This window comes from Morone saxatilis, unplaced genomic scaffold (genome assembly GCF_004916995.1).
Source record: "Morone saxatilis isolate NCDOM2014 unplaced genomic scaffold, NCSU_SB_2.0 Contig4, whole genome shotgun sequence".
Classification (NCBI taxonomy): domain Eukaryota; kingdom Metazoa; phylum Chordata; class Actinopteri; family Moronidae; genus Morone; species Morone saxatilis.
Window position 1 is genome coordinate 14,972,231 of NW_023339984.1, and position 14,546 is coordinate 14,986,776.

The 14,546-nt window shown below is 43.1% G+C and overlaps 1 protein-coding gene across 3 annotated transcripts in view; it reads right to left on the reverse strand.

Moving 5' to 3' along the window:
- clcn5b (chloride channel, voltage-sensitive 5b) overlaps positions 1-14,546 on the reverse strand; it is a 27,591-nt gene that overhangs the window by 2,591 nt on the left and 10,454 nt on the right. For all 3 annotated transcript variants that reach the window (XM_035675446.1, XM_035675445.1, XM_035675447.1), the window contains 14 exons: positions 14,323-14,495; positions 13,801-13,900; positions 12,864-13,051; positions 12,298-12,420; positions 11,072-11,278; positions 10,472-10,552; positions 9,423-9,657; positions 9,116-9,291; positions 8,746-8,886; positions 7,504-7,690; positions 5,016-5,158; positions 4,723-4,872; positions 4,385-4,490; positions 4,016-4,232 (listed from right to left, as the gene is read on the reverse strand). In XM_035675446.1, the coding sequence (XP_035531339.1) occupies positions 4,016-4,232; positions 4,385-4,490; positions 4,723-4,872; positions 5,016-5,158; positions 7,504-7,690; positions 8,746-8,886; positions 9,116-9,291; positions 9,423-9,657; positions 10,472-10,552; positions 11,072-11,278; positions 12,298-12,420; positions 12,864-13,051; positions 13,801-13,900; positions 14,323-14,495 (2,227 nt within the window). The remainder of the gene's footprint in view (positions 1-4,015; positions 4,233-4,384; positions 4,491-4,722; positions 4,873-5,015; positions 5,159-7,503; positions 7,691-8,745; positions 8,887-9,115; positions 9,292-9,422; positions 9,658-10,471; positions 10,553-11,071; positions 11,279-12,297; positions 12,421-12,863; positions 13,052-13,800; positions 13,901-14,322; positions 14,496-14,546) is intronic.

The window sequence follows — 14,546 nt, forward strand, 5'->3', positions numbered from 1 at the left end:
AGACAGAGTAAATTCCACACATTTTCTCCCTGCTTAACAGTGGGAAGTCATGAGGAATTAGTGGAACGCCTAGCCATCTCAGCAAGTGAAATTCTGGGTAAATCCTGTGAAGTGACTCATAAATAACTACAATAGCATTATGATTAGACAAGGCAAGGTAATTACGAAAGTTTATTTATGTAGCACATTTCATGCACAGTTCAGTTCAAAGCCTTTACATAATGCATTAAAACATTAAAGAAAACGTCTGGTCATATTCTATATTTCTCTTATTGTCAACAAATCCTTAAGTGTGCTTATTCCTCTGTGAAATTGACCATCATTGTCCAGATACTATTAAAAACACATAAAGAGCCACACTGTTGCACTGGGTGAACCAAATGGGCCTCAGACAAGGATGGGAACTGAGAAGATGTTGAAAGATGGACTAACACATTGTTAGTTTTGGTATTTTCACCGGATTTGTTAACAAAAATATTGAATATCACCAGCCTTATCCTTTACTGAGACACAAAATAATAAAAACAAGCAGCTGTTGAATATTTCTACTAAATGGACGGCGTCGCCCAGAAGTCCCCTCGGAATCGTCTGTTGCTGAGAAAATATCACACAAAAAACAAATGATCTGACAGGACCGATCCATTCATACATTTGAGCCAGCGAATGTGACTTTGATGGGTGTGAACGGGATAACAAATACACAGAGTGAAAACATGAAACCGCAAAAAAATAACCACACTCTTCAGACGTTTTCAAGGCTGAAGGGATGTTTTTGTGGCCTCTGTCATAATAATCATGTGTCCTCTTTCTGAGTAAAGCTCTTACAAGGAGCCTGTTTTGCAAAATAAAGTGGAGCTACATTTAAGCTGGCAGAAGACGAGAAACAAAGCCAGAGCGAGGAGCTCGGCAAGTACGACGCCTGCCAATGAGGCAACCTTGAACTAAAGATACCCTGGGAAAATACCCTCTCTGCCAGTCACAAATGAACAGCTTCCATCTCGCAGGACGACCGCAGAGATCATACGCTGCACTTCACGCCGCCTCAAGGTCTTTCAGACTTATCTTCGCTCCCAGACAATGAGTGATTTGCAGCCTCTAAACACACAGATCCTGCCTGATCAAGCGGAGCAGACGACTTTCTTCAGCCGGCTCCTTCTCGCCTGAGGCCCAAAACCTTCCCTCCGCTGCCCCCCTTTCATGTGCCCCCGCTCTTGTCCCCTAAGGAGCATGCGCTTCCACACAAAAATGTTCCATTCTTCATGTCACACGTGGATCCACTCTGGTATAAACCCCATCCTTCTATTATTGGCCAACGAGCAGCCCATCTGAAGCAAATATGTGCGAGTCCTGCTGGAGCCGTTGTGCCTGTCAACAGCCGTGTGCGATGTCAAACGTGTCGGCGGACGAGGCAGTGAGTGGATCTTAAATGGCTCATTCATAATAAGATGTTCTGGTGGGGAGCGGCAGCTAAATGCCCGAGAAGTAAACATGCCGAGTTGAGCTCAAGGACACTAGTGAGGCTTTTGTTGACAGCGGCTTCGGTTCTTTCATTCTTTGGTTTGAATTAAAGACGATCCAGCGAGCCCACTTCATTTCTGTCAGATGGAAAAATGTTAAAGGGCCCGTCGCTGATTTAACACATTAACATCAGTTTGCAGGTTACAGGGAGCTCTACACTGCATTTTATATAATATATATATATAATAATAATGTCATAATGATGTTGTCAGGGGTTACCTGGGGCTTGGATGCTACAATTAGATTATTTTAAACAGAAATGTGATGTTGCACTGTAGAAATGCACTTTTAGCAGGCAGGAAGGGATATGATACGGAATGAAAGATGGTATAGAGTTGCTTTATGGGAAGTGTAGGCTCCAGTGTTTAACCTCGATACCTAGAAACCCTCACATGAAGTCCTTCAACCCGACCTGTAACTCTTTTCTTACCAGAGGGGCAGAAGAAAGGCAAAGAAGGGAACTTTATTGTGCTTCAGAAGGTGAATAAAATGTGTCTTTGACGTGGCTCAGAGGGAAATAAAAGTACAGTAAAAACACAGTGGAGAAAAAATCCCAGCCTCTTAAATTAATCTGAGTAAAAACTGTGAATCTATGTCTGAATTAGTGGGTATGATCTGTGTGATTACTGTGATTTCAGTTGCTAAAGTTGGTTCTTTATAAACTAGTTTGTGTTGTGCAGCTGAAAAACAGCCCAAACTATCTCTTCCCTCCTTTATCAGTTTCTCAACGATTGCTTTAGTCTGTGAACAGAAAGAGACCGAGAGAATCCACGAGTTAGTCTGCGATATGTTTCTGTACACTTATATTCATATTACATATACAGATATTATATAAATATATACAATCCCACTCCCAAGAGCTGTGTATTTAAACATGTCAGATCTCCATCCAAACAACTGAGGTATGTGTGTGTGTGTGTGTGTTCTGAAATGTGTGTGTGTTCTGAAATGTGTGTGTGTAAACATGCTAGACGACAAGGAAATGAAGTGGAAAAATGAATGAGACACTGATTAAGTTAATTCTCACTGGGAGTATCTTATGTTCTGGTCTGTCTGAGTGTAATTCTAGATAACAGTGCCAATGTGTGTGAAATGTTTGCCCTGGTTTTGTAGGGCGAGACGACTGCAAACAAAGTGAAAAAGAACGTTTTGGTGAATGTCTGGATGAAGTTAAACCCCCCCCTTTTTTTTTTAAATAACTCACTAAACACAGCAGCTTCAGTGTTAGTTTGTATCAAAGTAAAAGCCCTATATCGCGACTGTGCAGGTATTTGTGTGCTTTCTCATCTATCAGATGCATTTACACCAACATACTGCACTAAACCTTTATAGAAATGACAAAAATGTGCAGGTTCTAACCACTAAAATGTGAAGATTTCCTGTCTTGTATCATTATAAACTGGAGTTTTTAGAGTTTGGACTAAACAAGACATCTGAAAACATCACCTTCGCTCTAGGAGACATTTTATAGACAAAACGATGAACTGATTAATCGATAAAAGTATGCCCTTCGTCTATATAGCTGCGTGTGCCAGTGAGCCTTTAAAGCATACTTAAAAGAAGTGCTGTGGGACATCCTGACAAACGAACCTCTCATCGCTGTTTTACCATTTCTCTAACTTCCTTTCTCCTTTAAAGAGAAGCTCGCAGGGAGGCCGGGGCTTAGCAGAAAAAGAGAAAATACATCAAAAAGCACAACACACACTCGTCCTCTGCTCAGTTTCCCAAACAGTCCATAAATCACGTCTTGATCGCAGACTTTAAAGCGACGGATTTAACTCTGGAGATAGAATTATACGAGCTACGTGAAACACAATAATAGCATGAAACTGGTCCGAGGCCAAAACTGGAGCACTGCTCTTTCGTCTCGTAGGCCTGATGCCAAATACCGTGCAAGTTTTCTCTGCTGCCGTATCTGTGACATCTCCGTTGTGTCCACACGGATGTTTTCTATTACAAAAAGACGTTCGTATGAAAGCCCAGCGGCCGTTATGTAAACAGATAGACGAACCCGGCTAGATACCACGTTTAAAGGGGCTCTGCAAACGTCCACAGTAAAGTTTATGGTAATGAGGTCAGTGGCGGTGAAGAGGATTTGGGTAAATACACCTGAAAAGTTTTCTGGACTATCTCTCTCCTCCCTCCATTAACCGACTATGACTTCCTCCCTAACTCCTGTGTCTCCTTGCTTTTCTTTTTAATGTATGACCTGACAGCAGAATGACCCGGGGCTCTCCTATACATTCATCTGTCACTCCTTCCGTCCCTCCACAAGCACAATTTCCTAAAGATATCTCACTTTACTGTCTGCAGGCGTGGGAGTGTGGTCAGTTTATGTCTTCGTCAGTCTTTCCTCCCATCTATCAGTCCCTTCTTCCTTTCTTTTCCTTGTCTTTAAATGTTACGCAACGGTAAAGTGCTCTTTCAGAGGATTTTCTAACCTGTCAAAAATACATTTTAGTAATTCCTCCTGAAATAAAATCATGTTTGTCCTCACCCGTTATGTGTAACCAGACACTGGCGTAGCCCCAGTTTCCTGAATATATCCACAGTGATGTCCATAGGCGTGTGGTCGGTGACCGTGAAGGGGCTCAGGTCCATGATCCCTCTGAGGCGGAGGGGTGGCGGAGCTTCGGGAGCCTGAGCTGGAGCATGCTCAGTAAAGACCACCTGGGAAGCACTGACGATGCCCTCCTGACGCTTTCGGGCGTTGTCTGAAGGGAGTTGGGGGTTAACATACATCATTAAAGTGAGAAACACAAACTAGGATGACTAACATTGGCAGTATTTTCAAAATAAAAGGCGTCATACACAAGATTAGCCTTCAGCGGATGTTCTTATGAACACACACACACACGGTTCTGACCTATTGATATGAGCAGGTCTCTTCTGAGTACAAATCCCACAAGCCTCTGGGACTCCTGAGAGACGACCACAGGGAAGCCACTGTAGTGGGTGCTTTCCACCAAGGTCTGGGGGACAAATAAAACAGTATGTTAGAAAGTAAAACATCTACAGATCCACATGAATTCTTTAGATTTCTTTTGTTTAGAAAGAAATCTTTTAGAATTTTTACATGTGTTTTGCTTTTATCTAACCACATGTGCTTTCCATACCACTGTGTATTTGTATTATTTTTCTGCTCTGCATTCCAGCGTGTTATGATCTACTCGATGTAGGTCGTGTGTGTGCATGTGTCCATACCTCGACCTCTCCTACAGTCATCCCGTCCTGTGTGAGCACAGCCAGCGCCGGGTCCGACCTCCTGGGCCTCATCACGTCCACAGCCAGGCTGCTGTGCTCAAACTCCTCTTTAGGCTCCAGGAACGGGTATCCGTTAAGCCTTATGTGAGCCTGCAGAACCAATGAAATAAACCTCTTTAAAAAAATCGACTCGCAGAAACAAAGAATCTGTGTTGCAACATCAGAGCTTCATACAGCGAAGAGTTGAGGAATGCGTATGCAGTTTTTACAATTACCACACACGGACACCTCACCTCGTAGATTCCCTCTCTTCCAAAAGCATCTGCCACCCATTTGCTGGTCATGGTTGCAGCCATGAGGGGGACAATGTACTCCAGACCGCCAGTCAGCTCAAACATGATGACGACCAGCGACACCGTCATACGCGTCACTCCACCTGGAGGCAGACAGCAGAAGGTAACACGTTAAATGTTGAATGATCAGTTGTCTGATTGGTTTGGACTTTAACACAGTGTGTTATAAAGGCTGTGTTTGAACACACACACACACACAGGGTAAATAGTACAGTTATGTCGTCCTGCTACCATTTAGAGAAAGAGTAGTTTGTCTGGATAAACAAGAAAGCAGCAAAAACATTTACTGCCACACAAATGGATTTTGACATTTCTTTATCTGAAGGTTTGAGCTCTCTATTTCCCCCTTGTCATTTTGTGGAAATGTTGTCACTTATAGGTCAGTGGTTCCACTCTGAATCCAATTATATAATCATCTTGATGGGTGCTGCCAGAAACCAAGACTACACTTTTAACTTGATGCCACAGTTTCTTCTTCTGTGGCTTCCTTCCTCTAAACAACTAGCTTAAGTCAACTGGACATGAAAGGCTTTCTTTGTGAGTGTTGTACATCCACTTTAAGGGGGATAAAAAAAACAAGTTCTCTTTTGTTAGTTGCTCTGAACTTCAAAAATGTTAAAATGGAGATGATTATATGCGCTCAAAATTGTTCCCCGATGCCAATTGTTCTATAGTTTAAAAAAAAAGAAAGAAAAAGTCCTCCTCATAACATTCACATGTGTTTTTCAGCCAGAGAATGAAGATTAGTCAGTAGATATTGTCCAATATCCTCAAACAGAGTTATTTTACAATCAATCTTTTTAATGCAAAACCGTGAAAGCCGAAGAAGCTAACAATGTAAATTACAGTCTATCAAAATCTTTTTAATTTATCTCAACCAAGGCCAAAGACTCACATCCTCCAGACGCTTTTGTTATTCAGTTTCCAGAGCTACCTGTTTAAGCCTATTAGAGTACTGGCTGGTAGAGCAACAAACTCACCTGACGCAGCTGAAGTTTACCAGTTTCTGGCTTGTGACGTGAGAGAAGATTCAGATCATAGGAATTTGCTTTGGTGAGCTCACATAAAAACTTGATAAGATAAGATAAGATAAGATAAGATAAGATAAGATAAGATAAGAGACACGTTATAGTGCAATAAAGAGAATTAGATTTTCGGCTACTCTTCGTTGGAAGTGATTCTTGGCCACTTGCATTAAATGTTACTTTAACAAGGACTATCATAAAGTACAGAACGTACTAAAATGATACACAACAACACAAATATATTAGTAAGATATTGTAAAAACTCACTCTCAGATCTACGAGACAGAAGATTAGCCTGTTACCCTGAACGCTCAGAGTAGATGAAACCCTCTCCTCATGGTAAGAATTTAGTAACCATCTGTTTTTATACAAAACATTTCCTGAGTGTGACGAAGCACACCAGCTATCTGTTTACTGCACTTGGTTCACTCCGGCTTTGACGGAGCAACTGGAAGTTAAAAGGAGGTAAAAGCTTCATTCTCCTCGTCCACTGAGGCATAATAAACAGCTACAGCGAATACGGGAAAAACCCTGCTTGGGTCGGCATGTTGTAGTGCTTCATTTAACCACAGCCTTTATAATAATGTACATTTGTTGTAATTTAAATAACTGGTGAGATAAATCCTCACAGTCACGAGAGGCCTAACAAAAACTCAACTGATAAATTAAGAACTAATACATTTAATAATAAATAATAGTCTGAATTAGTGTTTGCACTGCAAATGACCACCTTTGTCGAGGCATTTCTGTCTATACTCGATTTTTTTTTGAAAACAAGGGAAACAGTAAAAGGAAAACTTGATTATAGTAATGCTTCAAGATGTAATTATTTTCATATTTTTTTAAAGAAATAAGACATTAGGGATTCAAAACCACTGTGAAATCTCCCTCAGTCTATCCATTTTATACCACTTATCTGGGGTCTGGGTTCCAGTTAAAGCAAACGGAGTGAAGTAGTCCAGACGTCCGTCTCCTCAACCACATCCAGCTGCTCTCTGGGCATCCCGAGACATTCCCAAAGTTAGCCTGAACATGTAATCCTAATCCTTCTGGCGAGTTACCAGCTGTACGTGCTCAGAATACCCCTTTAGGAGAGGCACGCACAAAACATCCTGATCAGGATCAAACACCTTTCTCTGGATTCCAGGATGCTTCTGGGCATCTGAGCTCCTCACCAGACATCCCACATTGTCTGTTTGGGTGTGTGATATTATTTATATTTCCGTCACTAAATCAAAGCTTCGCCTTCAGACTCAGCTCTGTCCGCACCTCGTCGGAGGTCATTTACAACACAGATCAGTCTGTTGCTCTCACGCTCCATTTTACCCTCACTCAGGATGAAGATTACATCTTTCAAACAAATCAAGAGCCAACCCAAGTGCTTAATGCTGCACACGTCTCACCTAAACATGCGGCGGCTCCGACCATAGCATAAAGCCCCGGAGTGATGCAGTCTGCTCCTGGCGAGCACCACCCTTTGAAGATGAGCCAGTCGTGGTTGTAGTAGGCCAGCTGCTCCATGCCGACACCCAGCAGCCTGCCGGCTATGGCTCCGACTGCCATGCTGGGGATGAAGAGACCAGAGGGAACCTGGGTGGACAAATGGAGACGTCTTAGCCAATGGAGTATTAGCCTGTGCTGCTCAGCGAACTCATTCATTCTTGTGAAATCAGACATATTCTCTCGACTGTTAATAACAGCTGAGGTGTTTAACGTGGCTGGTGTATGTGGAGAGAGTTAGCAGCCGTAGCCAGTTCAACAATCTGGAGATTTCCACACTGCAACTTTAATCTACAGGACCTGACATGGACCGTACGACGGCAGGTCTCTGCGACTCTACATTCACTGATCATACATGAGCAGCAGAACACAGACAGCAAACCTGCACCAACTCCTTACTGAGGAGAAGTCTCTGTTGCAACAAAACAAGGAGGCACCACCTAGTGGCGCTATTTGACATTGCAGTAATACACTTATTAGACTTTACAGGTGCAGGTAAGTTGAAGAGATTTATTGATTCTCACAAGCTGTACAACAGGACACAAAGTTCTGAAGATTTAAAGGCATTGGTGTGAAACTGATTCACTTAAGATGTCTCTGGGTTATAGGAGGAGGAGGTGTAGCTATTGATCACTGCCGCTAACGTGTGATATAAATGTCTATTTTCAGGCAAAGGAAGTGCACCATGACTCAGTTTAAAGCTTCTGTAGTAAAAACACCGATGACCTTGTCTAAAGAACAATCTTTCTTCATAAACATGTAAACCCCACAGCCATTACGTTTTTTTTTTAACCAGTAACTTGATCCTCCGGTGAGCCACATTAGAGTGAGTCATACTGCTGTGACTCAGCATATAAACCAATGCATAAAGGCTCCAGAGGTTCAATTACACTTCATCCAAACTGCAAAATGGGCCAGATGAGCAATTTCACTCAACCAAACCATGACGCTGGTTCAAAATCTGGTTCCAGACATATTAGAAGCAGCTGTCCCTGTGGCACTTTCACACGCCATGTTGCACAGAGTTCACAGAGAATGCGCATTCATATCAAACCAGCATCGGCCTTATCGATAGCAGAGCTCAAAGGAGAGTCGTGACACTTATCTGTAATGTGTTTCTGTCTGCATGTGTGTAAGAGACTAACCTTCATGCCAAACGTAATCACAGTGATCATCATCTTGAAGATTAAGGCCAGGGCCAGCTGCCACAGAGCGGTGTACAGGCCTGCTCCAGCGGGCCGGTCAGCCAGGCTATTACCTACACCTGTTTCTGATGTGTTCGTAGGCTGGAATGTATGCGTGGGAAGAACAGAAGGAGGGTAAGATAAACAGAGAGAAGACAGAGAAAAGACAAAACAAAGCAATGTTAAAGAACAGAAGGCAGGCAGAGAAATAAAACATTTGAAAAAAGACTTCAAATTACTTAAACAACTATTTAAATCAGGTTGTTTCCTTTGTGGGAATAAAATGACAAACCACAAAAACACAGGCGTAAACACAGCGGCGACGGCTGACCTGTTTGTAGCCGCAGAGCTGGGAGGAGTCGAGCAGAGAGCAGTCGTTGAACAGCTCAGAGATGAGCTCGGCTCCACTCATCCTGGTGTAGCTGTTTGGGTAGGCGAGCAGGGCGGTCAGAGCCGCCACCACCAGCACCTCAATGACGGGGTAGTGACCCAGACGAGTGGATTTACCTTTTAGTGAGACAGACGCTGATTAATGGGTGTACTTGGGTTAGAATGAATAAAATAAATAAAAACAATGTGTTTGTGTGTGACCACCTGTTTAGGCCACACATATATTTCACCATAACTTCACTACTCACGTATCCTGCACCAGGCAATGTTGGCCTTGATGAACAGCGCCCCCCAGAGGCCTCCAAATATTCCCAGCAGGACGAAGGGGGCCAGCTCCACCAGGTGCCACGGGGCGTGAAACTCCACGTAGAACAGCACCAGGCGGCTGTTTCCAAACGGGTTGATGGAGCGCAGAGTGAAGGCTGCGACCAGGGCGGCGAAGAACGAACGCCACAGGGTCTTCAGGGGGAAGTAATAGCTCACCTGGAGGGAAAAGAGAGAGAGAGGGGAGGAAAGGAGAGAACATTGAATTAAGAGATGTGTTTGAATGTATGAATGATAATGAAATAACTCATTTAAATGCTATCAGTGCCATTTATAAAGGGCTAGACAGTTTAATGTGTGAAACTGTAGACAGGAGTTGTAGTTTATAACAATATTTGTACAGAAATGTAGTGAAATAAATCATTTCTCTTGCAATAAAAATACAACAGTGGAATATATACATATCTCACATATAAATCAACAATTTTGTCCTTTTTTTGGCTCAAACTGCCCTATGAGGTGGATTAAGTGCCCAGAGAAAAAGTACCAACATCCTCACCCTCACCCCCCCCTAAGGGTGTTCTGCTGAACTTAGATTTCGAAGCTGCTGCAACACATTTATTTCCCAAAGTATCGCTGCAAGCACTTTGTCATGGTTTATTAGACCCCAGTTGGCTGCCAGAGCTGTGTGGTCTCCAGAAAAGAGTTGTATGTTCAAGAAAATTCAAACAAGAAGTGGAAGAATTTTTAAAAAACCAATTCAGATTACTTTTGTTATCTGGTACTGATAAAAGTTACTGGCACTCGCTGTATTGTTCCGATGCTGAAAAACAAGAATATCCGATAGTCTTTGATTCTGCTTTGCGTGATTCACTGTAATGAAATCGGTTTCGCCTCGAGTGTGTGTTATAACATTGTGGTGGCTTTTAGGTCTCATGTTGCATCAGATATCCTCTGATGTTGTCAGTATAAATAGATGCAGACAGGCTATTACCAAACAAATAACGGAAACCAGTTAAATAATTGTGCTCACCTCCTCCAGGCTGAACAGGACTCCTCCTATGGGAGCACCGAAGGCCACAGACACACCCACTGCTGCCGCTGCAGATAACACCTACACGTAAAGGGAAAAACAAACATATGAATTCAGTTCAGTTGTATTACACTGCAACAGAGACGTTCAACAAAGATGAAACTCTGATAGCGATCTATGACAGGAGCTCATTATGTCAATTCCTCAATTTAATCAACTCAGGATTCAGAATGAGCCATAAGCTGTTTTGATTTTGTAAACATGTGTTCTTTGGTACAGTCGATTAGGCTAGTCTGATCAAACCCAGTGGCTCCCAGTGATCCTGGGACAATACAACCACAGCGCACCAATGCAGTGATTTTAATTTATTCTCATTGTATGAAGTAGAAACACAAAGTGAGACTGAATATTTGTTGTTTGATATGCAAACGACGGCAGAATTTGTAACCACAGAGAGCTTATCTCAACACTTTCCTTTAAGAGTCCATTTTATGAGCGTCTCTCCTGCTGAACTGTCCAAAACCAGGACACTGACTCTTTTAACTAGCAATAAAATCCCCTCATTGTTTAACACCTCGCACCAACCGCCTCTGAGCCTACCTCTCGCCGCTTGGCCTCATTCTTGCGGTACTTGGTGAAGAGATGACACAGTATATTAGCGCAGCAGCAGGCGACGTGCACCAGAGGGCCCTCCTTCCCTAAACTGAGCCCAGAGGAGACGGCTAAAACCAGGGTGATGGTCTTGATGATCAGGGTCCACTTCCCCAGGTAGCCGCGGATGATGAAGCCGCTCAGGATGGTTTTAATCTGGACGGAGAGACGGAGAAAGAAAGAGAGAAAAGCGGGTTTGTATCTGCGAGGATTAAGTTTGTGTGTGTAGAGACGGCGGGGATATATTTGTGATTATGTGTCCGTTTATATAAGGGAGGGATCAGTTTAGATATGCGTGTGTGAGAGTATGACCAAGACAAAGTAAGAGTGTAAACATTGATGGAAGGGGAAGGAGAGAAAGTGGAGTTTGTGGAAGATATTTATCTTTCAAATAAGCGGTTAATCTCGTGTGCGTGGGCCTGTTGACCGCTGTCTGACCTTTCAGCGAAGAGACCTTCAGGAGAACAGGATTCAAGTTCCACGAAACTAAGGAAGCGAGTTTATGTGTGCGGGGAAGAGCCATGCTTGTGTGTTTTTGTGTATATATATATGAAATGAGGGAATCAGATCCGATATGTTTGCGCTCAGTTAGGTTTTCCACTTGTATATTGTATATATTTGCTTGGAGTGTAAGCAAATCTCCGGCTCTTTCACTTCCTTAGAAATAAAGAGTGAGAGAAGAGAGATGAAGAGAAAGTAAACACTGATGGGAGGCCAGCAGAGAGGACGGAGGGAGACGAGTCGGGCTTCTATGTGTTGTCTGTTTTATTCGAGTCAACCAAATGTCAGTGATCTTACTGTTTCATTTGAGATGTAAATGAATTAAGGACAGCGGGGAAAGGGAAAAACAGACAGTAAAGAAAAGAAACAGCTCATATTTTAGAGCATTTTCTCCATTGCATACAGCTGACTTGGAGCAGCATTACTGTCCAAACACTCGGTTTATTCCTGCAGCCATAGTTCCTGCTTTTATTCAAAGACACAAGAATAACAACAAGAATTTGACCATGTGCGGCTAGAAATCCTGTCAGTCGTCCTGTTCATGAACAAACATGCGTTACTAAACCTAAACAATGTCACAGATGAAGAATTCAAAATACAATTGAGGAAAAATGAAGAAAGGGGATGAAAATGTCAAATTATGAAGAAAGAATATGATTGGAGTGCAGGTTTACCTCTGGTATTCCTGAGCCACATGCGTAAGGAGCGAAGGCTCTGACCAGCGTGACGGCCAGGAAGGAGAAGAGTAAAGCCCAGAAGATGTACATCATGTAGTTCATTATGTAGGCGAACGCACCCTGCAGGGACACACACACACACACACACACATATAGAATAGGTAAACGTGATTGAAAACCTTTTATTAAAAGCTGTATTTGAGTTAACTTGTGTCATGGCAGCTTACAACCAGCAGATGGAACCAAAGCACCAGTACAACTGTTGTTAGTAGGCTATTAGTGTGCATGACACTTGTTTTTTTGTACGGTGTATGAGTCAGAGAGAGCATGACTGTACATTAAATCTTTCTTGTGAAGAGTGCCACTGGCCCTCATGTATATGGAAATAATAATAAAACAGGAAGTAGCTCAAAGTCCTGGATCATGACATTTAGTTTTCATATTTTACTCTCACATTTGGATCCAAAAAGTTTACATTTATTAGTCAAAACTTCCCTCTGCAAACACTTGTATATTCAAACTTCATGGATCTAAGACGATGAAGCTTTGTAACGTTCTCCTACCTCTGATGTCCCCGTTATGAGCTCACCCCAGCTCTGCCACTGCGGACAGCGGTCCCTCTCCTGGAACGTCGTCTCGTTGGACGTCCAGCAGCAGTGCTCGTGGTTGAACCAGAAGCCGATGAGGCAAACCCCGTCCTTCATGTCCGTCAGCCAGTGGGCTGCGATGTCGATGCCGCCGGCGAGAGCGCCTGGTTCGAGAGAAGCATGAGGTTCAGGTTCAGGACAAAGAGAACGAGGGGAAAACAACACAGAGGTTGTTTTTATAGGTTAGTTCGACCTCTGAGGTTGAAGGTGTGTTAATGAGCACAAAGCAAACATCCATCATCAAATGTCATGTGCATCTTTGTGTTCTGTACAGTCTGAAATCGCCGGCCTGGATTCTAGCCAACATAATGAATATTCATTTTCTGTAGAAATATGTCACCCTGCCTATTTTCAGTGCAATGTTAGACCTATTTTGTAGCTCCACACCAGCTGCCTGTCACCACGTGGGAATTCATTTCAGCTGACGCAGGTAGCACAGAAACAAGAGGAAAGGCATGAACAGGTACAGGCACTGATATCTTGTGTTTAAGAAGCCGTGAAAGTACATTTTATTTAGAAATATTACTCTAATTGCAGATGGAGTTAGGCTGGATAAGCTGAGCGTCAGGTATAAATAATACACCTGTGCTTTCATATGATGCAGCTGTATTGTCTCATGTCAGTGCAGCAACATATAAAAAGGTGCACAGCGGTAAACACTCAAAATCTAGCTGTGCAGATATTTTAGGTCAAAGGCAGTTGGTTTGCGGTGTCTGAAGCAAACAAGGAAAACCACATCAGAATGTTTTTCTCAGATGAAACAGCACACTATATTGGTCAAGTTGATTACATTTAACGCACATAAAACCAAAACAAAAAGAGGCCGCAGCTTGAAGAAACACAGGGCACTAACCTGACATGAGTCCCACCAGCAGCATGAGCAGCCATCCAGAGAAGGCATCGCTGACGCTGTGCAGCAGAGCCACAGTCGACTGTCTGCTCTTCTTGGTGATCTGGATGGACACGGACATGAGGAGATCGATGTCAGAAAGGGATTACCGTCACACATCCTATATTCTATCACATTATACAGTGTATGGAGCCAGTAATACGTCATATTTATGTTCTATTTTATATTTATTTACTTTGCTCACTGACAGTACATAACCTCAATTCTCCAGTTTTCGATGTGTGAAACTGCGGAGCTATAAATATAAACTCTAAGCGGGGCGTGAAGAGCGAGATGTTATACACGGTGGTTGTTTTCTGTTAGACTGACTGGAGTTTAAACTTTCACACAGTTTTTATTGCGTGCTGACGATAGCTGTCACACCCAGAGAGGATCCTCCGCCTTATTACAGGTGTGACAGTGGAGTAAACAGTCACTGGATAACTAGAATCTCTTTCCCTTCCGTAACAATGCTCTTCTTCGTACCTCTCTGTGTCTGTCGCGGTCCTTGCTCTTCTCTCTGACCCAGTCGATCGTGTTGAAGTCCTCGTAGGTGCCCAATCCGGGAACCGGGTCCTCCAGCGGGTCCACAAGTTTAGTGGGGCCGTTACCATTCATGCCGGCTGCTCTGCTGCTGCTGCTGTACTCCTCATAACCTCCTGGGAGGGAAGGAGGGAGGGACAGAGGGACAGAGGGAGAGGGAGAGGGAG